Genomic DNA, 26,480 nt, shown 5'->3' with positions numbered 1-26,480 from the left:
GAGGGAGACCCCAGTTGCACATCCGTGCATTATTTCATCACGAGCGAGCACCTGGGTAGAACCACCGACCTTCCGTAAGCCAGCTGGATGGCTTCCTCACATGAAGAATTCAACGCCCCGAGTGAGGCTCGAATCCACATCGATGAGGGGCAAGTGATTTGAAGTCAGCAACCTTAACCACTCGGCCACGGAGGCCCCCGGCAAATGCCATAAGAAGCAATAACATATACACGTTGTATAAAAGGAGGTACTTTTTAACAACCAGACGTCGTTCTAAGTACAAAATAATAGGATAAACTTATAAGCATCATACATGTATTTTGTATACATCTGTTTTCTGTTATCAATAAATACAGCATCCCGCTGAGTTCTTTTTTTATCGAATTTGCATTTCTAGTACTATTACGCTAAAACGATTACGTTACAACATGCTGAAGCAGTAAGATTAAGTATCAACAATATTTATACATAAACACATAAATACAGATCTTATATAGAGTAATTCAAGCATGACAAAATTTAAACACTTAATGCATGATGTCAGATTAGAACACTTGAAAGACGGAGGATATTTCGAATAGAAGTCTATATCGCTTCCTTCACGATCCTAAGTATTGAAGTGACATTCAAACATTAGCGTTTAAAAATACAGCCGAAATGCGCACGCAAAAAAAGAAATTCACAGACTTCTTAGTTTCTATGTACAGCAATATGGACGTAAATACCATGTACGTTGATTTAAGAAAGCCCTCGTTTTTTTGTGCTACGCGATTATATGCACGTGCATGGATTTCACGTGATTTGTAGCTTAGACGTTTGGCTGGCTCATCAGATACACAGTCACTATCTGGCAACTGATACAGTGTCAACGTAACTTTTTATGTAGTACTGACGTCTTGTCTGTAACATGAACGTTGTATCGGTTTCCCGAGCGACCTAAGTGTAAAATTTACGACAAACCACCCGCCACACAAAAAACTAATTGATAACAACAGCTTAAATCACCAAAATACCACCATAACGTAAAAATACATGACCTTACTCAGATTTTTTTTTCTCGAACGGCTTGCCTCATTATAAACGTAAAGGCTTTCTCATGGTCTACCTGAGATACAATATACACAGCACTTAGTTGACAGGGTATTTAGGTTGTCTTTTTGGTTTTACACGATAATAGTGCCATTTGTTGTTCCTACAAGGCGTTTATCATACACCGCCGAAAACACTAGTTGGACGTACATATATAATTTATTATACTTAATGAAATTGTATGAGTAAGAAAAAAACTTGACCAAGCCGTATTTGAGGTACTATCAGTTGCGGAACTGAGTCTTACGTAAGCGCCGAAATAGATTACAAGCCTTGCTCTATACATTCTATAAAGATTCGACAGTATGTCCGGCAGTCGGTTAACATAATGTTTCTGAATTTAGCAGAATTATTCAACGCATCACAACTGTTACCTACAAGATTTGAAAATGAAAAAAAAGAAGACCTAAACTGGTAAAATTCACTGACAATGTCTATCTCTTCCAGGGATTGAAATCGTGACCTCTGTATTAGTTCACCGAGCTTTAACATGTCTGATTTTAAAATACAGTGTACGTTGAAACACAGACGTAATAAAGTAGAAGCTTGTTATTCTTATTTTATCCTGCTCTCGCCAGTGACCAGTCTATCTTCATCTTCTCTCACTCCAATAAATACTCATTATTTTCTACTCCAGCCACAATAAAATAACCCAGAAGATACGTAGTCTTTTCAATTTTAGGCATATTATATATAGAACTCGCGTTTTTCCCATGCAAGTCAAGTTTAAGCAATTTAAGAATCTCCGATGCTTGTAAGAAAAACTGATCAGTTCAACATCAATATCAAGGACTACAGTTTTAATATTTATCCCAACTGTGTGAAGAAATTAGTCTAAAAAGGGAAAAAAATGCGTAAAAATGAAATACGGCTTCACAGATTTTACTACCATTCTTTTAAAACAAACAGATATTGATAGAATTCTGCAGTATATATGAACAATCAGCTAACATTTATCAGAAGCTTAGTATATTTTGTTAAGTTTTTTAATGAAAGATAGATCTCCACTGTTGGAATCAAACATGTATTTAGTTGGTTTTATTAATTCACGCCCTTCATTGGTTTTATTCTGCTTTGTATTATCTACATTGTTTAAATCGAAACTATTACCGAAGCCGATTTTATAAAAAAATATTTTTGAACACAATATATCTTAAATAACTTACTTTTTGAAGTTTATGTATAAAATACATTTTCCTACCATGTTTCATACAACAAAAAAAAAAGCTGTTTCACCGAGTCATTGTATATTATTTTCAAGTTATTTCTGAAAGAAATTGGTATAATGCTCTTTTGTATGATTCATTTTACAGTTTGTAGGTTGGACCAAAATAAATCTCATCTAAAGTACAACTAAAGTAGATAATGTCAAGAAAAGGCCGATAAGAAGAGTAGAAAATGAAGAGGTATAAACATTGGCACCACTTGTTTCTTTCTTTACTACAACTTTGCAGTCGTCAAATGTAGCGGCCAGGTAGAAGTTTGTTGTTGCCGTAAATGAACTCGTATATTTATCCCCGCAGCTTTTAAGCGCTGTCGTCACACAGGGAAACGCGGCCTTGTAAGCACTGAAAAAATATAAACGACAAAATGACCTCATTACCAATACTTAGTCTGATAAAAAATATAATTTATCAATCCATATTTAAATTTTAGCAGTAGGACCTTTCTATATCAACAAATATCTGTTCTGGTTTATCCTGAAAATGTATTTCTGATCTTAAGAATCTCAGGCAAAATATTTTGACTACTGACCGGCAAGTCATCCAACATGCGTAAATTATTTAGCTCTTAGAACTGAAATAGACCACGTCATGTAAAATCAAGTAAAAAAAAATGAACGCGTGAGTGCTGTTTTATTCAAAATAAACAATGCAAAGTTACGTCACTATCAAGTATCACTACACCAATCAATAACGGGAGAATATAATATAAAGATCAATAAGATAATGCGGCCTCCGCAGTTAGAATGTTTATTATTATTATTCAACTTAGTAAAGTATTTGACATAGAATTACCAAAGTTCAAAATTACCCTGGATTTTATCGAGGCGAACATTTTATGGACATCACAGAGGAAAAGCCACGTTTAGAGTATAAACAAGGCGTTCGTAAGACTTAATTTTAGACTCCAGGTAATGCAACTTCACATAGATTCCATTTAGGCTAATTTATGTTAATCAAATAGAAAATGTGGCCTCCTGAATGTTAATAGGTTTCTCCATGGGTTGACCTAATGGTCTAGCTTTTAACGCGGGTAAACCTTTTTCAAAGTTGCACTCGAATTCTTCAATATTAATGAAGATTAAAAAAAATGTAGCGTCTACACTGTGAGCAAAATTCTTTAATAATCTGACCTAGTAACCTAGTTTTTAACGTCGGATATCCAGTTTCAACGTAACCTAGATTTCAAAAAACACAAATATTCTGCAATGTTTTTTGTTGATCATTTAGAAAATGTGACAAGGTTTTTCTATGATTCGACTTGGTGGCCTATTTTTCAAACTCAAATAACCCACTTTCGCAGTTGATATTTCGTTACAGAGTTTTACGGAGACCAATAATTCGACATTAAATTATAAAGATCAAATAAAAATATGTGGTCAAAAGAGTTCCAGAAAGGTTTTTTTTTATTATTCTAGGCGGAAAAGATAAAAAAAAATGACTTACTCGCAGCTCATTTGCTCTCCGCTCTGCTTTGTTGCATTTTTGTAACAGTCAATAAATTCTTTCTTGTTAAGATTATCTTTTACGCATGTGCTTGTAGTAAAATCTGTGAATGAGAAAAATTTAATGAATCACCGTACATTCATTAGATATTCTAAAATGCATGTATAAAAAGTCTCAGATAGGTAACAAGGAAACCCTCTATGATAGTAGTAAAATTGAGATAAGCAAGCATCAAGTTTAATACATCAAAATTGGTTTTGTTTTTACATTTTTTTTTTCAAATGCTTTACATTTCCTTAAAATTCATAATACATGTGTGTATCTGCTTTAACATAATCACCTTCATTATTATAATTATTAAAGAGTTATAAACCAGAGCTCCGTGAAGCAAGGTAATATACACCTAAGTTTTAGTTCAGAGGAGGAAGAAGCAAAATTTAAGGAAAATTGATTTTGGGTATGTCTGTTGGAGTGGGGTGGGGGTGGGTGTGGGGGTAATGTCGAGGTAATTGGGAGTTGGAAGGTACTGTATGGCGATGGTGGCAGGATACTGAGGAACGGGATACTAAAACCGATTATCAAATTTGTACTTCGGACACGAAATATGAAAGACACATTTTTCATTTGAGTTCCATTTATGACCTTGACCTTTGACCTACATTCCTAATTCACATGCTCTGCACATCGTCTTATCGCTACCTACGATATGCAACTTTTTAAAGTAAATACCTTGATTAGTTATTAAGTTATTCTCCAGACACAAAATATGAAGTGAAGAATTCAAATTTGAGCTCAAGTTGTGATATTGACCTTTACCTACCGGCCTACTTCATGCGCTCTGCACATTGTATCACCACCGCCTATCTATAACCTTTAAGACAAGTCTGAAGTCAATACCTTAAATGGTTATTAGGTTATACTCCGAACACAAATTTATAAGGGACATGTGACATCTGATCAGTTTCGGCCAATCTGACTAAAGTGCTTGATCTTCTAAAAGAAGATCTGAGAACGACCCATTCACATTCGTCTTCTGTATATTTTGGATTTCCATTATTGCTATTTTTATGTTACCCAATCAGACGACTTGTTCGATTGTCAAAGAGTAAGAAAAATATGCAGTTATTCCAGGACTCGAACCCGGGACCCCTCACTTACAAAGCAAGTGGCCTACCGACTGAGCTAACCGGCTATTTGATACATTACAACATAAGAATTGTAAATATCAAAAGTCAAAGCTACAGGTAGATTTGCAAGATGTTGTAAGCTAGGCTCTGATTGGCTAGTGAAAGGGCCGTCAGAACGAGGCAATGAATAGGTCGTTTTCAGATCCTATGCGTAGCGTAATAGGAGATATACTTTAGTCAGATTGAGTTTCGGCTAAAGTAGGACGGACGGACGGACGGACGAACGAACGAATTGACAGACAGACGCATGCGCCATCATATACATCATTCTCTTTCTCCAAAACGGACATTTAAAAACAAAATACACAGAAATATTATATTATTTCTATCTACAATGTGTATATATGAAGATGGTAGTTCGCATAAGTTGTATTTACCACAATGCCATACGGTACTTACGTTTTTTATTTCAGACATGAGTCACAAATACTCCAAAACATCTTTGATATGGACAATAGGGCGGACGAACGAAATGACGGACAAAAGGATAAAACTATAATTATCTGTCCGACTTTGACTTGATGAGTGTTTTAAAAAAAATAATGCCTGCATTTATAAACTAACCTTTTGGAAACTTGGGACATTCATCCATGACGAAATTCTTCTGATCATCGAATTCAGGGAAAGGTTCGCCTGGAGTGCTCTGTTGTCGTCCAAGTTCCATCATTTGCTTAAATTGACCCTCTAGATCTGGACACTTTTCCTCGTATTTTTTCAAACAATCAAACTGTTTCTTGACTTGACTTGAATGAAAATCAAAGGATTTGTTTTTGATAAATCAACTGTCACCCATCAAGTCAGAGGTCTACTCAAGAGGTCGTTAAGTGGATCCCCGAGCTAGACGCGTGACAATTTGAATCCCTATTACCAACAATAAACTAAATAGAAATTCTTACGTGGCTTCAATAAGCTCAACAAAGCAATTTCAAGGTATGGAGTTAATTGTAAAAAATACCACTATAATGTCCTGAGGAAATAATTTTAGCAGATCGTAAAAACTTGTGGTAGAATTTGACAAACTAAAGATGGCTCATGACCTAATTAAAATTGTGCTTTGATTCCTACCTTCAAGTTCGATTCCACATTGCATTGTAGCTTACAGCTTATAAATTTGAACAATAAAGGAACTGGCTGTTTTCTTAATTTCGGTCACGTAAGAATTCCTATTGTTTCAATCAGCTGACATCAATCAGCCCATTTTTACGAGTTTAGGCCACACTGTTGGTACATAAAAGTGTTGTACTAGATCTAATATTCGTTTTATAAATAATCACATGTTCAATGTTACCTAGCTTAACAAAAATATTACTTAATCATGAAATTGTTTAAGTGCAGTCAGGAAAGCCATCATGTTGATGTTTCACATAACTACAGGATATAAATAATATAACAACGACGATAGTGCCAACAAATTTTATCTAGATTCTAAACGTGTAAGAATTTTACAAATATTGAAAAGGCCAATTCCCAAAATTCTGATACAATATATATATAACCTTATATATTGCATAACGTAACACTTCAATTATTTCCATTAAAATCTTCTTTTACACAGAGGTCTAAAGGATTATAAAACTTATATATATATCTGCAACTTCTCTCTCATATTGCAAAGAAAAACATTTCAGAGTTTGAAACACCTATTGTTACTGAAAATAAAATCCTAATCAGTTATAAATATATTATTTTGATGACTCCGTATCAAAACAAAGGTAATACAAAACTTAGGACATAAAACTAAACTCCGACCTACCCACAAATCGTTTTTATCTGCTCTTGGAACTTGTTAAACTCTGTTGGAGCTTCGGCCATGTCCGGTTCTTCGCTAGCATCTCCCATACTGATACTCATACATTCTTGAGAAGCGGTTGAACATTCTCCACTTCCTCCCATTCCTCCACTTCCTCCACCTACCACATACAAATTGATCATATACTCTCAAGTACTGCTTCAATTTATATTTCCGCCTTAATTGATATACCCGCCTTACTTTAAATAAGTAATAAATCTCCTGTCAGTTTTACATGTTATCATTACAGTCATATTCAACTGTTGATCTTAGTGGCAACCCTCATGACTGAAGGTTGCATTCTTCACGCGTTATGGTAAACAATTATGACAAGTTATCTGGCAAGAGGTACACAGCACTTCTACTACTATTTGATCTTTAATCTGCTACTGATCATTCATTACTGAAAGATGCGTTTTGTGCGACATTGTGACAAATATTTGGGGATTAGTAATTTTAAAACAGTTCAACACAGTGAACTTCTGCCAATTGCAACTGCCAACTTAAAACAAATCTGACTTTTCACTTACCCGTTCATATACTGAAAATTGCGGTTTGCATGTAAATTGCCATGAAGCTCTTTCATATAGGTATGAACACAAACTGTTGCCAAAAAGACCATGCTAAAATATAGGGATGAACACAAACTATTGCCAAAAAGACCATTCTAAAATATAGGTATGGACACGAACTATTGCCAAAAAGACCATTAAAAAATATATAGGTATAGACACAAACTACTGCCAAAAAGACCATTCTAAAATATAAGTATAGACACGAACTATTGCCAAAAAGACCATTCTAAAAATATAGGTATGGACACGAACTATTGCCAAAACGACAATTCTAAAAATATAGGTATGGACACGAACTATTGCCAAAAAGACCATTCTAAAATATAGGTATGGACATGAACTATTGCCAAAAAGAACATTCTAAAATATATGTATGGACACGAACTATTGCCAAAAAGACCATTCTAAAATATATGTATGGACATGAACTATATGTATTGCAAAACAGACAATTCTAAAATATAAGTACAGACATGAAATATTGTCAAAATAGACCATTCTAAGATATAGGTATGGACATGAAATATTGCCAAAACAGACAATTCTGAAAAGCCGGCCATGACCTTCTACCAACATAATGAAAATTGCGTTCTGTGCAACTTCTCATTATGGCAAACATTTGTACAAACTTGTTTTAACGAAAGGGACAAGATGGTCCAACGTCTCTCATCTGATGTTGACAAATTTACCTTCAATACATTTCATGATATGTATTTGAGGTAACAACACAGCTATGCCTATAATTGTTTTTCAAACTGTAGCAATGGCATAAAGGTAGGATAGTAATTGCAAGAAGGTTAGAAGAAGAAATTATTTAATGAGCACTAAAGAGGGACTATGTAGGTGCTGTAGTTGTTTGAGGGGTACTAATAAGTATGAGCAGTAGTTGTTTGGGTGGTACAATGGAGGAGAAGTAGTTGATGAAGGGGTAATAAATAATACTAGTAATTGGCAGGGAAGTACTGAAAAGGGTTAGTAATTGTCAGAGGTGTACTTAATATGAGTGTAAAATATTTGAGGAGCACTAAGGGGGGACAAGGTAGGAGCAATAGTTGTTGGTGGGGGACTACGCAGGAATAATAAATGTCGGAGTGGTGCTACGCAGGAGTAGTAAATGTCGGAGTGGTGCTACGCAGGAGTAGTAATTGTCGAAGAGGTACTTTGCAGGAGTAGAATTTTTTTTTGGTTGGGGGGGGGGGGGGGGGGGGTAGTGGGGAGGAGTAATAAGTAGGAGTAGTAATTGTCAGATGGCTGCTTAATAGAAGCAGTAATTGTTGGAGGGGTACTAAGTAGGAGTAGTAATTGTTAGGGGGTACATTAATTAGGAGTAGTAATTGTCAGACGGATATTAAGTAGTAGTAGTAGGAGGAGTAGTAATTGTTGGAGAAGTACTAAGTAGGAACATTAATTGTCAGAGGGGTACTAAGTAGGAGTAGTAATTGCTGGAGGGATACTAAGTGAGAACATAACTTGTCAGAGAGGAACTGATCAGGAATAGTAATTGTCAGAGGTGTACAAAGTAGGAATATAGATTTCCAGAAAGATACTCAGTAGGACTAGTATTTGTTGGAGGTGTGCTAATTAGGAGTAGTAATTGTTTGATGTCACTAAGTAGTAGTAGTATTTGTCTGCGGGGTACTAAGTAGGAATAGTTTTGGAGGGGAATTAAGTAGAAGCAGTAATTGTCAGAGGGGTACTTAGTAGGAACATAAATTTCTAAATGGTTACAAAGTAGGAGTAGTAATTGTTTGAGGAGTACTAAGTAGGTGTTGTAATTGTCGAAGATCTAGAGATACTCAATAGGAGTAGCAATTGTTGAAGAACTATGTAGAAGTAGTAATTGTTGGAAGGTTAATTAGTAGGAGTAGCGATTGTCAGAGGGGTACTAAGTACTAGTAGTAATTGTTGGAGGGATACTAGGTAGAAACAGTAATTGTCAGAGAGGTACTAAGTAGGAGAAGTAGTTGTCAGAGGGGAAATAAGTAGGAGAAGTAATTGTTAGAGGGAAATTAAGTAGGAGTAGTAATTGTCAGAGGGGAACTTAGTAGGAGTAATAATTGTAAGAGGGTACTAAGAAGCAATATAAATTTCCTTAGCGTTACTAAGTAAGAGAAGTAATTGTTGAACGGATACTCAGTAGGAGTAGTACTTCTCAAAGAGGAACTAAGCAGAAGTAGTAATAGTAGGAAGGTCACTAAATAGGAGTAGTAATTGTCGAAGAGTAACTAGGTAGAAGTAGTATTTGTTGGAAGGTCACTTAGTAGGAGTAATAATTGTCAGAGGGGTACTAAGTAGGAGTAGTAATTGTCAAAGAGGTACTAATTAGAAGTAGTAATTGTCAGAGGGTACGTAATAAAAATAGCAATTGTCACAGGGGTATTAAGCAGAAGTAGTAATTGTCAGAGGGTTACTAATTAGGAAAAGTATTTGTCGAAGAAGTACCAAGTAGAAGTAATAATGATCAGAGGTGTTACTAAGTAGAAGTAATAATTGTTGGAGGGGTAATAAGTAGTAATTGGTGGAGTGGTACTAAATAAGAGTAGTTATTGTCAGAGGGGTACTAAGTAGTAGTAGTAATTGTCGAAGGGATACCAAGTAGGAAAAGTTATTGTCAGCGGGGTACTAAGTAGCAGTAGTAATTGTCAAAGAGGTACTAAGTAGAAGTAGTAATTGTCATCAGGGTACTAAGTAGAAGCAGTAATTTTCAGGGGATACTTTATAGAAGTAGCAATTGTCAGAGGGGTACTAAGTAGAAGAAGTAATTGTCAGAGGGGTAGTAAGTAGGTATAGTATTTGTCGAAAATGTACTAGATAGAAGTAATAATTCTCAGAGGGGTTACTAACTAGAAGTAGTAACTGTTTGAGGGGTACTAAGTAGAAATAGTAATTGTCGAAGAGGTACTAAGTAGCAGTAGTAATTGTCGAAGGGATACTAAGTAGGAAAAGTAATTTTAGTGGAGCACTAAGCAGGAATAGTGTTTGTCGAAGAAGGTACTAAGTAGAAGTAATGATTGTCAGAGGGGTTACTCAGTAAAAGTAGTTATTGTTGGAAGGTAACTAAGTAGGAAAGTAATTGTCGAAGATATTCTTAGTAGAAGTAGTAATTGTTAGATGGGTACTAAATAAAAGTGGTAACTGTTGGATGGGTATAAATTGGAGTAGTAATTGTCAGAGGGGTACTAAATAGAAGTAGTGCTTTGTCAAATGGATCACAAGTAGGAATAGTAATTTTCGAAGAAGAAGTAATTGTCAGAGGGTACTTAATAAAAGTAGTAATTGTCAGATGGGTACTTAGTAGATGTAGCAATTATCAGAGGGGTACTAAGTAGGAATAGTAATCGTCAGAGGGGTTACTCAATAGAAGTAGTAAGTGTTGGATGATCATTAAGTAGGAGCAGTAATTGTCGAAGATGTACTTAGTGAAATGTAGTAATTGTACGATGGGTACTAAATAGAAGTAGCAATTGTTGGATGGGTATACATTTGAGTAGTATTGGCAGAAGGGTACTTAACAGAAGTAGTGCTTGTTGGAGCGGTACTTAGTAGGAGTAGCAATTGCTGGAGCGGTACTAAATAGAAACAGTAATTGTCAGAGGGGTATTAAGTAGAAGCAGTATTTGTCAGAGGGGTACTAAGTAGGAGAAGTAATTGTCAAAGGGATACTAAGTAGGAGTAGTAATTGTGGGGAGTGGGCGGGGGGCGGGGGTACTTAATAGCAGCAGTAGCTGTCAGAGGGGTATTAAGTAGAAGTAGTAATTCTCAAAGAGGTACTAAGTAGAAATAGTTATTGTCAGCGGATACTTGATAGAAGTAATAATAGTCAGAGGGGTATTAAGTAGGATTAGTAATTGTTTGAGGGGTACTTAATAAGAGTAGTAATTGTCAGAGGGGTACTAACTAAAAGTAGTAATTGTTAGAGGGATATTAAATAAGAGTAGTAATTGTCGAAGAGGTAATAATAAGAAGCAGTAATTGGTGGAGAGGTACTAAGTAGGAGTAGTAATTTGGGGATTGGTAGTTAGTAGGAGTAGTTATTGTCAAAGGGTTACTTAGAATGAGTAGCAATGGGTGGAACGGTACTAAGTAGGAATATAAATTTCCATAGGTGTACTATGTAGGAGTAGTAACTGTTGTTAGACGAGTAATAAGGGGTAATTATTATCAGCGAGATGAAAAGTAGGAATAGGAATTATCAGAGGAGTACTTAGTAGGATAAAAGTGAGTGTTAAAGGGGTACTAAGTATGAGTAGTTAATGTTAGAGGAGTACTTTGTAGGGGTAGTTATAATTGTGAGTAATTGTGAGATGGCAGCGACTCCTGAAAGATTTTAACCATTAAGAACCCTAACCCAAAAGTTTCTTCTTCTTAAAGAAGACCCAAAAACTGACTTGTCATTGTTTTTGACAACTGACCTTGACCTTTGAGATGACTATAATCGAAGTATAATTTAACATATCTAACCTTTGCGAAATGCAAAGGCCAGTCCATAAATGAAAGTAGATAATAGTGTTGAGATGCTATTCTATTAAACGTGATGAAATTGAGTTAAAAGCAAAGGTATATGAAAGCATCTGATACACTACAATCATCAAAAATAGTTATACAAACCTGCGACTGCACATCCGCCCATTTGTTTAATCACACCAAACATACTCAGCATGTTATTAGTCAACAGATCACCACATTTTTCAATGAATGGCTTCATACATGATGTGGCAGCTTGTCCTTCAGGGCTGCATTGAAAATAGCGACGTGTTATATTTCTTCTTGATATAATAATACATGCACATTATATAATAGCATAATAGCGCAAGTAATCATACAATGTCACACAGCACAGTATAAAGACGTAAACAGAATTAGGAAAGTTGTTCATTGAAAAATTACTGACCTAATAGCGAAACGTGCAGACCATGATCAACCTGTGCAGGATGACCTTGGTCTAAACTGATTGCAAAGCCAAAACAATAACAAGTAAATGAAGTATTGCTTTGCAATGATGAGCCATTGACTGTTCCCAGCTGCAGCAAAAATTGCAATGATATCTGTCAGTTCACATACAATATTGTGCTATATAATATTAGACATTTTCTGTAATCATGATTGGGCGAATATCAAAGTTCATGGAATTGACCAATGGTGAAGTCCAAAGACTTTGATATCGTCAAACAGTAAATATTCTATTTTATGACTGAAAAGGAGCAACATGGTTAGTTTCTATAAAAATTAATGCTAGATATTTTTCATAGACAACCTATCTTTATTAACAACTAAGACCTAGAAATTTTCTCAGACGATTTAAAAGAAAATGTACAGAATATGAATTTGTTGTATTGTGTTTAAACCAATTAAATTAAAAATATTCATAAAACAAATGGTATGTAGAATCTATATGAAAAACAAGATTGTTTGCAAGAATGTCACTTTTTGGAATGAATAACATCTTATGACCAGCTATCTATCAGTGAGATAAGCGGAATTTACAAGTAATAAAATAGAATGAAATACTTTACAATGTTTCATTCTAATCTTGATGGAAAGATAGACAAACAGTGTAATGATACACGAGAGTTGTTCATCTGATTCCCGGACGACCGCTCTAAATTTCGACAATAACATCCGATTGTACTAAAATTTTATACCATGTGAGGTTTTTATATTGTGAATATGTGTACAAAATATATAAAAAGAATCTACAACAGTTCCAAAGTTATAGTGACTATAGCAACCCGAGGAACGTCGATCCGGCCCGCACCGTAATTTTGTTGATATACTTAAACTTTGATATGCTAAAATTCGGAAATTTATACGTTTTTGGGCGGAAAAACGTCAGACGACATTATAAATTCATTGACGTAATAGCCTGTACAACATAGACGTCATCCATGCACTTGTGATATAACGTTTATAGGTCTTATTGTCATCGTGCGTACTTGTAATTTTTATCAAATGGATTCACAAATTATTAAAGAACAGCGTGTTATCATAAAATTCTGTGAACGAAATGGGCACACGTCAGTTCAAACAAAACACTTTTGGGTGATTCATTTGGAGAACACTCTGTGAAGAAACCACGGTGTACAATTGGATTTAGCCGGGTGCGCCCCCCCCCCCCCCCCCCCCCCTTTAAGTCCGGACTTAGCGTCTTTGGTCTTTTTACTGTTTCAAAGAATCAAATTAGAACTGCCAGGCATCAGGTTTGAAAATTTGAGTAGTCTGAAACAGGAGGTAAGCCGTGTGATTGCTTCGCTGGATGACAAGTGGTTTCGGACACTTTCTCTGCTTGGTGCATAGACATCAGAGGTGTGGCGGCCGCTGGTTGCTATTTTGAGAAAGAATGAGCTTCTGTATTATTGATGTTTTTGTGACGTCGAACGTGTCGACGTCAACGTGGGCCCCTTTCCCTAGATATTATCAATCTTTTTATATATTTCTTACAAACCAATAGTCGTATCACATTGAAATTTTGTACATTAATACAGATAGGACTGAAGTATAAGATGCTTGTTTTATTATTTCTTAATATCAAATAGTTTAAAACTTAGAGCGGTCGTCCGGGAATTAAATGAACAACGCCCGTACTTCTTCTGGAGATGTGTGTGTTGCGCATGAAACATCAGCTCATTATGAGCAACACTTACACCAAGTATTTTGGATGGCAGAATCAGAACCAACCCTGTTAACCTTTAACTTTTAGAATTGCCATAAACATTGACGTAGGGGTCTGCTGTTACATATTGACCTAGGGGTCTGCTGTTACATACTGACCTAGGGATCTGCTGTTACATACTGACCTAGGGGTCTGCTGTTACATACTGACCTAGGGGTCTGCTGTTACATAATGACCTAGGGGTCTGCTGTTACATATTGACCTAGGCGTCAGCTGTTTTATCTTATACATCATCTCATTATTGGGCACATTTGTGCAAAGAAACAAACACAAGTGAAATTAAAATCTCTTGACCTTTGACATAAAAGCATTTATAAGTCATGTATGTTCATAATCTACAAACTGCCCTCTATTTACATGCCATGTTTTATAAGCCTAGCTTGAATACTTTTTAAGTATTTACAGGATCCAGATTTGCGGACGGACAAAGGGTCGGACTGACGGAGAGCATTTGTAAGTCCCCTCCGGTGTTCCATCGGTAGCTGGACTGATATTGGAACATGACAATTCAAATGATGTTCGCATTGCCAACCTCATACCGATGATATTGTTCAAACTTGGTTGGAAATTGTAGGTGACGTGGAGTACAGAAGGTCCTATTATTTCAATGTTTAAAAAGGGTTATGATTTCAAATGATATAATCGATCTCTCATGACATGTAAACTTCATGCGGATGATGTATACCAAGTTTCATTTCAATTAGATAGAAACCGTAATGAGAAGTTGAATATACAAGAAAAAGCGGCAAACGAACGGACGGAATGGACAATGCAAACACCATATGCCTCATATACATAAGATATAGAACATTTTCAAAAACTTCAGCATAGAAGAAAGCTGTATTTATCAGATTAATACGGTTTGTACCATATAAAGGGACAAACCCCTTTATCTGCACACAGTGGTAGTTTTTTTGTTTGGACCGGGTACGTGTTACACGACTTTTGTCTTTAATCGGATTGAGTACGTTCATGCGGAGTTTATACCAAAGCTTTGCCTCTTTTTCGAAAAACAGCTGAGATAAAGTCGTTTTCAACTGCAGAGAAGCATTTTTCTATATTCTTGCTCTACTTACGGTTAACAGGGAGAACTAGAGCGATCACCGAAGGTAATGCATGCACACCCTCCACCCACCCCGACCCCCGCAGGCACTGACACAGTAGTGGTGTCAATACTTTGTAATTTGACGCACACTGGGTGCACAAAAATAGCTTTGTATTTATGCAATGTATAGAAGTAGGCTATATTATTTACCTGCAAAACGCGACGAGAATTTGGCTCTGGTCGCCAGACTCACCAACATTTGCCAAGTACGTTGAGTATGTCTGCATACATTCCTTAAACTCATCAGAATTCTCTGTGTCCTCCTTACAGCCCGCGTGTGCTGTCTGCAGAACGGCAATGCCTGAAATGTGAATCATTTCTCATTCTAATAAAAGTAAATGGTCTTAGAAATCAGTTGTATGATACAATACGTTAAAGCAGATTTATCTTTTTTACTTTCTTAATTTCATTTTTTTCGCATTAACTAAGCCAGAAAAATATTCGATAAACGATGATTTCAGAAGAAAACGGACACTTTTATATTATAGTGTTAGCGTTGAATAACAGTTTTAAGTTCGTGGTGTAATACAAACTTACATGGAAAGAGGCAATCATTATACACTAGTGTGGGCAGACAACTTTGTCACACTTTAACCGTAGACATTTACACAACATATGTCCTTATTTTTTCCATTTACAAAAAATAAAAAGGTTGCAGCATACACCACAATACGTTCTACATCCATGCAATTGACATTTTCTTGTAGAGCATTACCAGTGCTGGATAAAAATCAAAAGAAAGTGGGGAAACTCAAAATCCGACTGCTTATGTACTATTTTTAGAGACTGATTCAAGTGAGTCATCTAGTTATTTACTCATTTCAGTCAGCGAACACGTAAATAGCAAAAGGTTTATTTACAATGAGCAACACTTAGTAGATACCCCATTGGACTTCCGTGTAATACTTCCTGGTATAGAGCAATTCAACTCACTGCGTGACTTATGAAGTCAGCGGCAATAACCGTTTTGAATCCCTGCTTGTGAAAAATGTACAAAGCTGTATGCTAATACATCTTAGAATACTAAGAGACAGCTGAATAGACGTTGCTCTGCAAACACATTCCCTTGAGATTTCTGTCAAGTATGCAACAGCCGACAATACGATCACGATCATTGTGACAATCCCCACATGTATAAGAGTCTAATAGTTCAACTTACACTGACTCAGGCTATACTACATGAATTATTAAAATAATTGACATTTCTGTTTTAGTCCATTTCGCACTTTCATTAAGCTAATGTTTATAATGTATAACCCAAACTGACTGGAGACTCATTTGGCATTTTCAGATGATGCATGATTGAATGATTGGTAGAAATCATTATTTTATATTTTGCACAGCGACAAGATCAAACACAAGCCTCCAAAAATGTCAACGCACTGGAACAGAAATCAATTGTTTTGGACGAAACTCTAAAGGAAAATACACAGTAGCAGGAGGTCAAAGTTATGGTGCACTCCAACCTGGCTCTTAAAAAAAAAACCCATTTAAATGGTATCTTATTTTTTGTGATTTTTATGTAAATGAAAATACAATATAAAATTTACGTAACAGTAGTAGTAGTAATGTGTGATAAGCTAATCTGAAACATCCTCTATCCAGATTCAAATGAACGACATGTATTTGAAAAAAGGCATTCAATGCCGGTGTAAATACAGAGGATGGAATTGTTGGGTGTAACGGTGTCCTAGTGCACCATCAAGACAGGAAACATTATAGAAATGGAGAATTATTTCAAAGATTCTGGATAGAACAACCGATAGTTAGATATCTCCCTCACCTAAAAGGATTCTATATCCAACTCTGGAATCTAAACCAACAGGTGTGACAGACACGCGACTTCAAGAGTTATCACAGTAAAAATGAGTATGTACTCGTAGACTGGGGCGTAATTTGCTCAGTAACAATAGTAACCGATTGAAAGTAAGCATTATCTACAGGTGTCTATATTAACCCTTATCATGCTGGACACGACTGATTCTGCCTTTGCAACCAGTGTAAATCATGATCAGCTTGCACCTCCGTGCAGTCTGATCAAGATCAGCAATGTTCTCCATTCAGTCAGTATATTTTTGGTAAGTACCTCTTTTAACAGTTAATGGTACTGTCCAAATTGGAAGATGGAAAAGTTATTATAGAAATTTAGCAGGGTAAGGCTTATAGGTCTATTAAAATACACTGAATGGACTTGATGATCAAAAAGTAATAAGATATAGGAACATTACGGTAACAAGATATAGGAACATTACGGTAACAAGATATAGGAACATTACGGTAACACAGCATAGGTTGCCATTTGTTAAATAGACAAATACAATATTTGAAGTACAGACAGCTACAAAGCAAAACAATTTCAGACTTGTTTTCACTAAGACTTTTCTTTTGAGGTTAGGAGTAGTGCTAAAACCAACGGCTATCGTGGAACTTTCTTGAAAAAGAACATTGAACTGATTCCAATATCCCACAGGAAATACAAACAACAATGAATCTACACAATACGAGCTGAGCCGAATGTGGATAATAAAACTGAAACAAACTTTGATGTTTAGCATTTAATTATAACTATTAATTTAACGCACATCAGCACTGTATTCATGTTTTGGCTTCTTATCAGGAATGCTGAAATCATGAAAATTATATGATATTGTAGGTATATCTATACCTAATAAGATGTTATAATATTAGTCCTATTAAAGTTTCAATGAACTGAAACACGAAAATGAACCACATTATTATCTCCCTTAAAGATCATTTATCACTTGTACCTATTGTCAAAAAACACTGACCAACCAGTTTCAGTAATCGTTCACACCGCGACAAATCAAAACATTCTACAGACCCACACCTGTGGTCTCCCATGTGGATCCGCCTTTGTCATGTTTGTAATACATCTGTCTCCACTTGTGATCTGCAAAATTTATTATCCGCAAAACGATCACCTTGAGATCACTAGACTGACTAGTGACTTATGCATACCGAATAAACGCAACTAAATCATTAGACCTTAAAATGTTTGTTTCTCGGCTGAAAAAAAGAATACATCGGTAGGTAATGGTTTTTAGTCACCTGTAATTCAGAGTTCTTGTCTTTGAAAATGAATTTGTTTTTTTTTTTGTTCTTGAAATTTGTTTAAACAATATTTTATTCAACATAATGTTACATATATCAACTTATAGGATTGAGTAGGAAACTTACAGCTTTTTTAGAAACTCTCTCCTTACACATAACTTGATTTTAATGGTAAAAAAATAAATCATCTGTATTACATGTTTTGCTTGCAGTTTCTTCGTTGATCAAAATGGTATGAGACATAAATTTGTCAATCTGTAAAACAAAATTTGGCTTGGAAAAGAATACATTTTCGGATGTATAATTTGAACTGTTGATTTAAACTTAAATCTGAACTTTGATATATATTGATATCTTAAAGGAAGGACACAAAATAGAGGAGTTGAGAGTAATAGGTCAGGAATGGGAATGTCACTATGGACACATGGAGTTTTTAGGACTTTTCTTAAAGCTGTGTAGTAAGGCTACGATGGCATAGAACCTGGGACTCGAAGCTATTATCACAGCTATAATTTTTAATAGTACTTAAACTACATATCAAATCTCTTTGTTTTCTGTATGTATTTATGTACATGTAGAAATATTGATTCATTTAGTGTGCTTGTAATTGAGCGATCACCATATAAAAATGTATTTAGTTCTTGAAATTAAAAGGTTAACTCTTTTAATGAAGTTTAGAGCATATTTCCAAACATACAGAAGTTAATGAAAAAGAAACAGATTAGAATGAACATTGGATCATATACTTTATCAAGAGCACTTTCTTTAATTGCTTTGACTAGATATATTCATGTGAAGAACAAATATCAGTTTGGAACATGTTGATGGTGGGAATAATCAATAAAGAGGATTTGCGCGCTGTTGACCTCAGCAGTGGTGGTTTTGAAACTGATTATGCCAAGGCGGTGTCCACCGTTGCCGAATGTGTTTGTTATGTCATTTGTCTATTTGTTTAAGGGAGAAGTCTCGTCTCTGTCAGCTAGTTAAGGGAGAAGTGGGTTGCTTTTACGGATAAGTCGAGCTACCAACCTATCATGACATGTGCCGCATAAAAAGGAACTTAATACGTAAACTGACTTTACAAAACATCCTACCAATCCATAACATCCTACCAATCCATAATTTCCTATCAGTTAAGACTGAAATGAAGTTTAAAGTACATGTAAATATAAAAATCACTGAAAATATGAACGAACCTCATTTATTCGCTATCCTTGTCAATCATGTGATTAAATTGTATTTCAGACTCCCAAATAAGTGCACAAATCAAGAACAATCCGTGTAGTCATGAATGCAACATACACATATATTAATTCAAAAACAGTATGACCCAGTGCTTATTGCTTTAAAAACCCATACATTTAAATGTGCATTTGCACTCGTCTAAAGTCATGTCAACAGGGATCACGGTACTAAAGAAACGCCACAGAATGAAGGGGGTTCCTTTGGCATCAAAACAGGAGTCGACAGAGATCCCGGCTTGTAATCAATGTATATTTTAGAAATATATCTGAATTTCATTTATGATATTGTCAGTGAGAATGTGAGTAATGTGTTTCATAGTGATTTTAATGAAAATGTCTATGGTTAACTGTTTTGAATGGTCAAATGAACGTAATTTTTGATGAGTTACGTTACTTTTAAAACATAATGGTGTTACTCATAAGCCGTATCTACCTATATGCCATTTTTAAAGTCAATAAATTTAATGGTTATAAAGTTATGCTACGGACACGAATTATGACAGATGGAAAGACGGACGCACGCGCCATCACATAATACGTCCTTTTCAAAACGGGCGTATAGAAATATACCTGCATGTATAAATAGCAGGCAGTTTTATACCTTCCGGTACAAATAATGTATCTGCAGGTATATAGTTATTCCTGAAGGCATATTTTTTTTTTACCGTCAGGTACACGTTTTTACCTGCAGGTACAATTTTATACCCGAAATCAGAATTGTACGTGGAGGTATAATTTATGCCTGCAAGTGTACCTGCAGGTATTTTTAAAATTCATACCTATAGGTATAAAGTTGTACGTGCACGTATTTTTGTACTTGCAGGTATAAAATTGTGCGTACAGGTACAATTTTAGAATTTTATACCTGCACGTACACTTTTATACCAGCAGGTACATTTAAAATTTGCATATGCAGGTATAATTTTGTACCTGCAAGTATAAACACGTATAAAATTGTACCTCCAGGTACAAGTTCTTTCTATTTACTTTTGATCCAAATGGTACGCCATAGAACAGCTGAAAATATATGAATAATGGAAAACTAAGATGGTAGTTCTTCTACTAGCACTGGGTTAAACTCAAACAAACATGTGAGCTGCCGTTTTTCCCCACTAGAATTTGACAATACCGACGTTTGTTGTATTTTTATGTATTTTCCTAGTTTTAAATTTAAGTTTAAACATTGTACGGTCTACTGCGCATGTCGCGTCCTACCTGTCGCACTTAAGGTAAAACGGATATTGAACAAACATTCAGCTTTAATGGACGATTTAATAATAAGATGGAAAGCACAAACATTCACGATAACAAAGTGAAGTACAAGATTTAGAAAAATCAAATAAATGAAAAGTGACCTTGCCTTTGCATTTATATACAATATTCAAAAAAGTTAGTAAATTGATTCGGTAATAAATGTGCGATTGCAAGCACTGTTGTTGGAATATAGCAGAAATTGATAAAATGAAATAAAAAAGATTGAACAATGAATGTTTGCTACTAATATCAGTGATGAACGCGGTGAAACCTTAAGTTTGTAAATGTGCTTTATGTTGAGATTTGTAAAAACATGTCTTATGCCTTGTGATTATTTTTACTTATCTAACTAATATGAATAAAGTACAAAACTTAAAAGTAAACTTACATGTAAACGACGAAAATATGACCATATTAACAAAATCCATGGTGACCTAAAATATCGCGTCTGAAAGGACTTCCGCCGGAACAGCGTGCATGAGGTCATGTAAAGGGGTTGACTGTGTGTAAATGTTGGTGGATTTAATAGAGTTATTATAATAGTAGCTCGATCTTGGATGCTGTATTCGGCTCGAGTGGATTTTGCCAGACTGGATCTCACGTGGCGGAGCCGAATACAATCCCAGATTTAACTACTGTTATAATGGCCCTTTTATTATGAGGGTTGTTTAAAAATTACGTACACTTTTGCTCTCAAAAGCCGCATATTGTATAAAGAGCGATAGGACATATACCATAATAAATCGCAATCTTTCTCTTGTTTGGTCATACATTTTTTGTAAAAAGTTTGCTGATAAGGGAAGCGCGTAGAACGTTATAATTACCACAATTACGCATTACCGGCGCAGTCTTTTCTCTTTTTTTCATCAGTCATGATTTGATTTTTAGGCTGAACACCACTAAATCCGGCTGTTCTTTTGCCATATAAATCCTCTTACTTCATAACGGTTTTTTCGACATTTTCTAGCATATCAGATTTCCAGAGACTTATATTTCCTTAAAGAACTAGATCGCTTCTTTAGAAAAACAAAAAGAAAAGGAGGTGTTAACTTTTATATAAGAAAACTACAGTTCGTTAAATACAACCTGCTGAATTTACTACTTTTCGCTTCTTTCAATTTCTCTTTTCGAGACACTAAATTCTTACGCCATCATTTTTACCTAGCATGCGATAGGAACATGCCGATTTCGCAAAGTGATACATACTGAAACGCGGTAGGGTAAAAGTAAGCAAGTTGCTGTTGAGAAAAGGCACTAGGAAAGGAAAAAAGATTACTATAGCACCATTTAAATTTGGACTACTTGTGAATACACCAGCGGAGGCTTACATTCTATTTGGTAGTGATCAGCCAATTTATCGCTAATGTTCGCACTGAAGGAAGATATGTTTGCCAGAAAATACGGCAAAGTGTACCAACACGTCAGCGCGACATGCCCTGAGAGAAAGGCATCATTCGGATGTGGGAGGCGGAAGTACACAGCGTTTAAACTACGCGAGTGTTATTGTTTATAATGCATGTTTTGTCGTCATCGACTCGCATAGATAATAAGGCAGTTTTTTAGTTCTGCAGAAATTTTGGCAAACAGCAACTGAAATTTATCAACTTATGAAGCAGACGCCACAATAATGTACGGTCATCTGTGTCTTGGTCTGTCTAAGTGGTACAAACGATTCGCAAATGGCCCAGACTTGCTTAAATACAGCGGAGGTGGAGAGAGAAAAGAAATATTAGTGGTCCGACGTTTACGTCAAAGAATGACGCCTTGGATAAAGACCTTGAATACTCACGTTAAGAGCTCTGTCCGAGATGCTCTGCATAATTGTTCATACATTTTTCAGTATTTTATCCAAACAATTTATTACGACTCAGGTTTTGTTCAACAAAATTAATAAAATACATTTACAGATATTGATAAATGCAAACTTAATAGAAGCATCTCGATGAAGGCACAACGTCGCTAACGTCGTTAAGTTATTATTACCGTGCGCTGGGTTCGTGTAAGTGACTGTTTTCGGGGATGAGTAACTCCTGACTGCATGATCATAATCACGTCAAATTTGCAATAAAGTTACTAGAAAGATTGCTAATCAGGATGGTATATTTTTTGTTTTGCTTCATTAAAGTATATAAAAGCTAGAGAAAAAGGCTACGTTATTTTTGAATAGCCATCGTATATACCTCTACCTTTTTGTTTGTTGTTTTATTATTGGACAAAATCTTCTATGTCTACCACTTGGTGAAGTTTTTATGTTAGCTATTTATAGAGCTGTATCAGGTCATGCATATTAATAAAAGCAGTCCAGCAACATAAAATACAAAAGGTACAATACAAATCTGTTTCTGCCTGTTCATATTTACTTGTGAAAATACAAGCCAATTTATTTTACAGAATTTATATAGGTATATACTACTACCCTGGTTATATAGCCAGGAACAGAAAGTGCAAATGATAGGATTTATAACTTTTGGCTGCTATAAAATATGACCCATCCCGATAAATCGAGTGTGTAAAGATTTCCCCATTCTAACTAGACCGCTACTTAGCCTAGTCCGGCAAATGTTAAAATTGCAGCAACACCTTTCCACCTATATCTATTTTTCGACTAACTGGCATCGTATCAAAGGGTGTCTTACTGTAACAGCATCTCGTAACAATCACTAAAATGAATATTTTGCACCTTGCGCGGACAAAGTTACCATTACAATATATATTTTGACTAAAAACTACAGAACATCTATAATTTTAATCATTTTGCTTCGTTTGACATGTATTTATATATAAGCGCCGTGATTGCTCACTATAAATCGGCGACAGACGTATTTTAACACGAACTTTCCTAAAAATGGCAGCTGCTTGAATGAAATATTTAATCAAATAGCTTTAAATTAGTTTCCGTTTCTAATAAAAGCTGCACATTACATAAGTTATTATGCCATGTGCTTTACACACTTTCTGGATTCTCCTTTCTTCCAGGAAACATTAGTCAATAAAACAGCTAATTGTTGCTATGAGTCACTGTTCAAAGCTGCATTGCGTATCGCGCACTTTTAATGCTCTCAATATATTTCATACCAAAAGTTATAGAATTTCTCATGAATTGAGGAAAATATGTCGTTATTTAAACTGCATAATAGAACGGCCGAATTTTGCAATGTTAACGAATGTACAGTATTTAGTTTTACGGTAAAACTCGAAAATAATGAATAATTGTCATCTAAGAAATTATTCTAAATATGAAATCATTTGTTTTGTTTATTTATACATATTAGACACGACACTTGACATAGACTTTCGAATCAGCCATTGTCGTCTGGACCGGAAGATCGATAAGGAAGTTTATCCAAGCTTGAGTGTAAACTAACACATAAATATGCGGAGTGTCTCGGTGATAAAAAAACAAGAGATCACAGAATGATCTTGGCGCCCACCATTGAGCCATTTTTGAATGTTCCAAATCTCAGGACTAGCTCAAAATCAAAATCAAGGTCAAATTTCATTTCGATACACAGCACTGTGCATGTGGTTCATGCATGTGGTTCAAATTTGAAAGCTGCAGCTTGAGAAATGTGAAAGTAGGTCACTAGATCAATTTCATGGTCAAAATTCATTTCGGTACACAAAACTATGCATGTGCTTCGAATCTGGTAGCTGTAGATTGAGATATGTGAAAGTAGGTACTAGATCAAAATCAATGTCAAATTTCAATTCTGAACACAAAAATATGCAGGTGGACCATATTTGAAGCCTGTAGCTACAGAAATGTGAAAGTAGGTCACTAGGTCAATCTCAAGATCAAGTTCATTTCGGTAAACAAAACTATGCATGTGGTCAAAATTTGAAAGCTGTAGCTTGAGAAATGTGAAAGTAGGTCAAATTTCATTTCGGAACACAAAACTATGCATGTGGTCAAAATTTGAAGCCTGTACCTTCAAAAATATAAAAGTAGGTCACTAGGTCAATCAAAAGGTCAGAGTTTTTTTTCGGTACACAAAACTATGCATGTGGTCTAAATTTGAAGGCTGTAGCTACAGAAATGTGAAAGTAGGTCACTAGGTCAAGATCAAGGTCAACTCATGTCAAGGTTCATCTTGCCACTCAAAACTTTACATGAGGTCCAAATTTTAATGTTGTAGGTTATGGACAAGAAGATTTTAAAAGTTTTCCCCTATAAGTCTATATGAAACATGTGACCCTGGGACTGGGCCATATTTGACCCAAGGGGGAATGATTTGAACAAACTTGGTAGAGACCCACTAGATGATTCTACAGTACAAATATCAAAGCCCTAAGCTTTGTGGTTTGGACAAGAAGATTTTCAAAGTTTTTCCCTATATAATTCTATGATAACCATGTGACCCCAAGGGCGGGGCCATAATTGACCCTAGGGGAATAATTTGAATAATCTTAGTAGAGGACCACTAGATGATTTCACATACAAAATATCAAAGCCCTAGGTCCTGTGGTTTCGGACAAGAGGTTTTTCAAAGTTTCTATATAAACAATGTGACCCCCGGGGCAGGGTCATATTTGACCCCAGGGAACTAATTTGAATAACCTTGGTAGAGGACAACTAGATGATGCTAAATACCAAATATCAAAGCCCTACGCCTTGTGGTTTTTTTGGACAAGAAGATTTTTCTATGTTTTTCCCTATATATATCTATGTAAATTATAAAAATAAACAAAGGGCCATACGTCACTCAAAAATTGTTGAACCAGTCTGATTTTCAGGGGGACACAACTAGGGTACCAAAACATCATTCTGACAAAGTTTGGTTAAAATCCCTCACCCCCCCCCCCCCCCCCCCCCCCCCCCACCCCCAGTAGTTTCTGAGAAGATGCGATAACGAGAATTTGTTAACGGAAGGACGACGGACCACGGACACAGAGTGATCTGAATAGCCCACCATCTGATGATGGTAGGCTAACAAAAAACATTGAGAAGATGTGATTTGTGCACGATGAAATATTTGCCCCTTTGTCTCCATGGTTCTCATAGTATACTAGGGGGATGGTACATGTAAAATGGCATATTTTTTTTCTGGTCTGGAGCCAGTGTTTCAAAAATACTAAGTGAAACACATTTTGGGGACACCATAAGAATCATTGTTTTTACATACAATTAGAAGTACACAGCTTAGTGGTAGTATATTCTACAATAAAAAAAACCCATAAAAACAAAAAATTGTGATTTCCTGCCAAGTGTTAATCTAGATTGTACCACGTGACCAAACTTAACACACGGTTTCATATATTGTTAGTTTAAAAAAGTGTTATACATTTTCCTCTCCAACGAAGGTTAAGATATCTATTTTGTATACATTTTCTCAAATTTTGTCGTTGCTAGTGAATGTACAAATGAATGCAATTAATATATCAAAGCACTGAAGTACTGATGGGGCAATTTTCTTGTCGGTCTGAGGGAAATTTTGGGTTCGAACCCCGCTACAAACCGGACTATTAATGATTATTGTCTAGTCCTGTTCCTTCCCTAATACGATGTGTAGGAAAACTGGCGGACCCGTAACAATGTACCTCCTTTTTTTTAGGAGTATTCAATTCCTACCATAATCCTACTTTAACTAATTTATCAGTTGGGCGTAGGTTCAAGCCCCACTAGGGCCAAACTTTTTTTCATTATATTTCTTTTATTTTGTAAGAAACTTTTTTTCATGATTCATTATTATTGATTTGTTGTAGAAAAGCAGATTTTTTATTTGATTAGCCATTTCTTGCTGTTTAAAGTGAGTTTAACCTCTGAAACAGAAGGGTGAATGTTTAGACATCTTTGAAAATACTGAGTTACATGTGGTAAAAGTTCTT

The 26,480-nt window shown here is 35.5% G+C and overlaps 1 protein-coding gene across 2 annotated transcripts in view; it reads right to left on the bottom strand.

The window, feature by feature from the left end:
* Window positions 1–232: 232 nt before the first annotated feature.
* The window catches only part of LOC123556025 (uncharacterized), a 39,116-nt gene continuing 12,868 nt past the window's right edge, over window positions 233–26,480 (bottom strand). Inside the window, exons 1-7 of one of the 2 annotated variants that reach the window (XM_053547679.1) lie at window positions 21,043–21,185; window positions 15,235–15,385; window positions 11,918–12,042; window positions 6,699–6,855; window positions 5,510–5,688; window positions 3,759–3,861; window positions 233–2,657 (exon numbers count right to left, since the gene is read on the bottom strand). In XM_053547679.1, the coding sequence (XP_053403654.1) occupies window positions 2,432–2,657; window positions 3,759–3,861; window positions 5,510–5,688; window positions 6,699–6,855; window positions 11,918–12,042; window positions 15,235–15,385; window positions 21,043–21,082 (981 nt within the window). In that variant the 5' untranslated portion in view covers window positions 21,083–21,185 and the 3' untranslated portion in view covers window positions 233–2,431. Of the gene's footprint in view, window positions 2,658–3,758; window positions 3,862–5,509; window positions 5,689–6,698; window positions 6,856–11,917; window positions 12,043–15,234; window positions 15,386–21,042; window positions 21,186–26,480 lie in introns of those variants that run through there. The other variant, XM_053547680.1, reaches the window with a different exon arrangement.

Source organism: Mercenaria mercenaria, chromosome 7, assembly GCF_021730395.1.
Source record: "Mercenaria mercenaria strain notata chromosome 7, MADL_Memer_1, whole genome shotgun sequence".
Lineage (NCBI taxonomy): Eukaryota > Metazoa > Mollusca > Bivalvia > Venerida > Veneridae > Mercenaria > Mercenaria mercenaria.
This window is presented reverse-complemented; position numbering and strand designations above follow the sequence as displayed.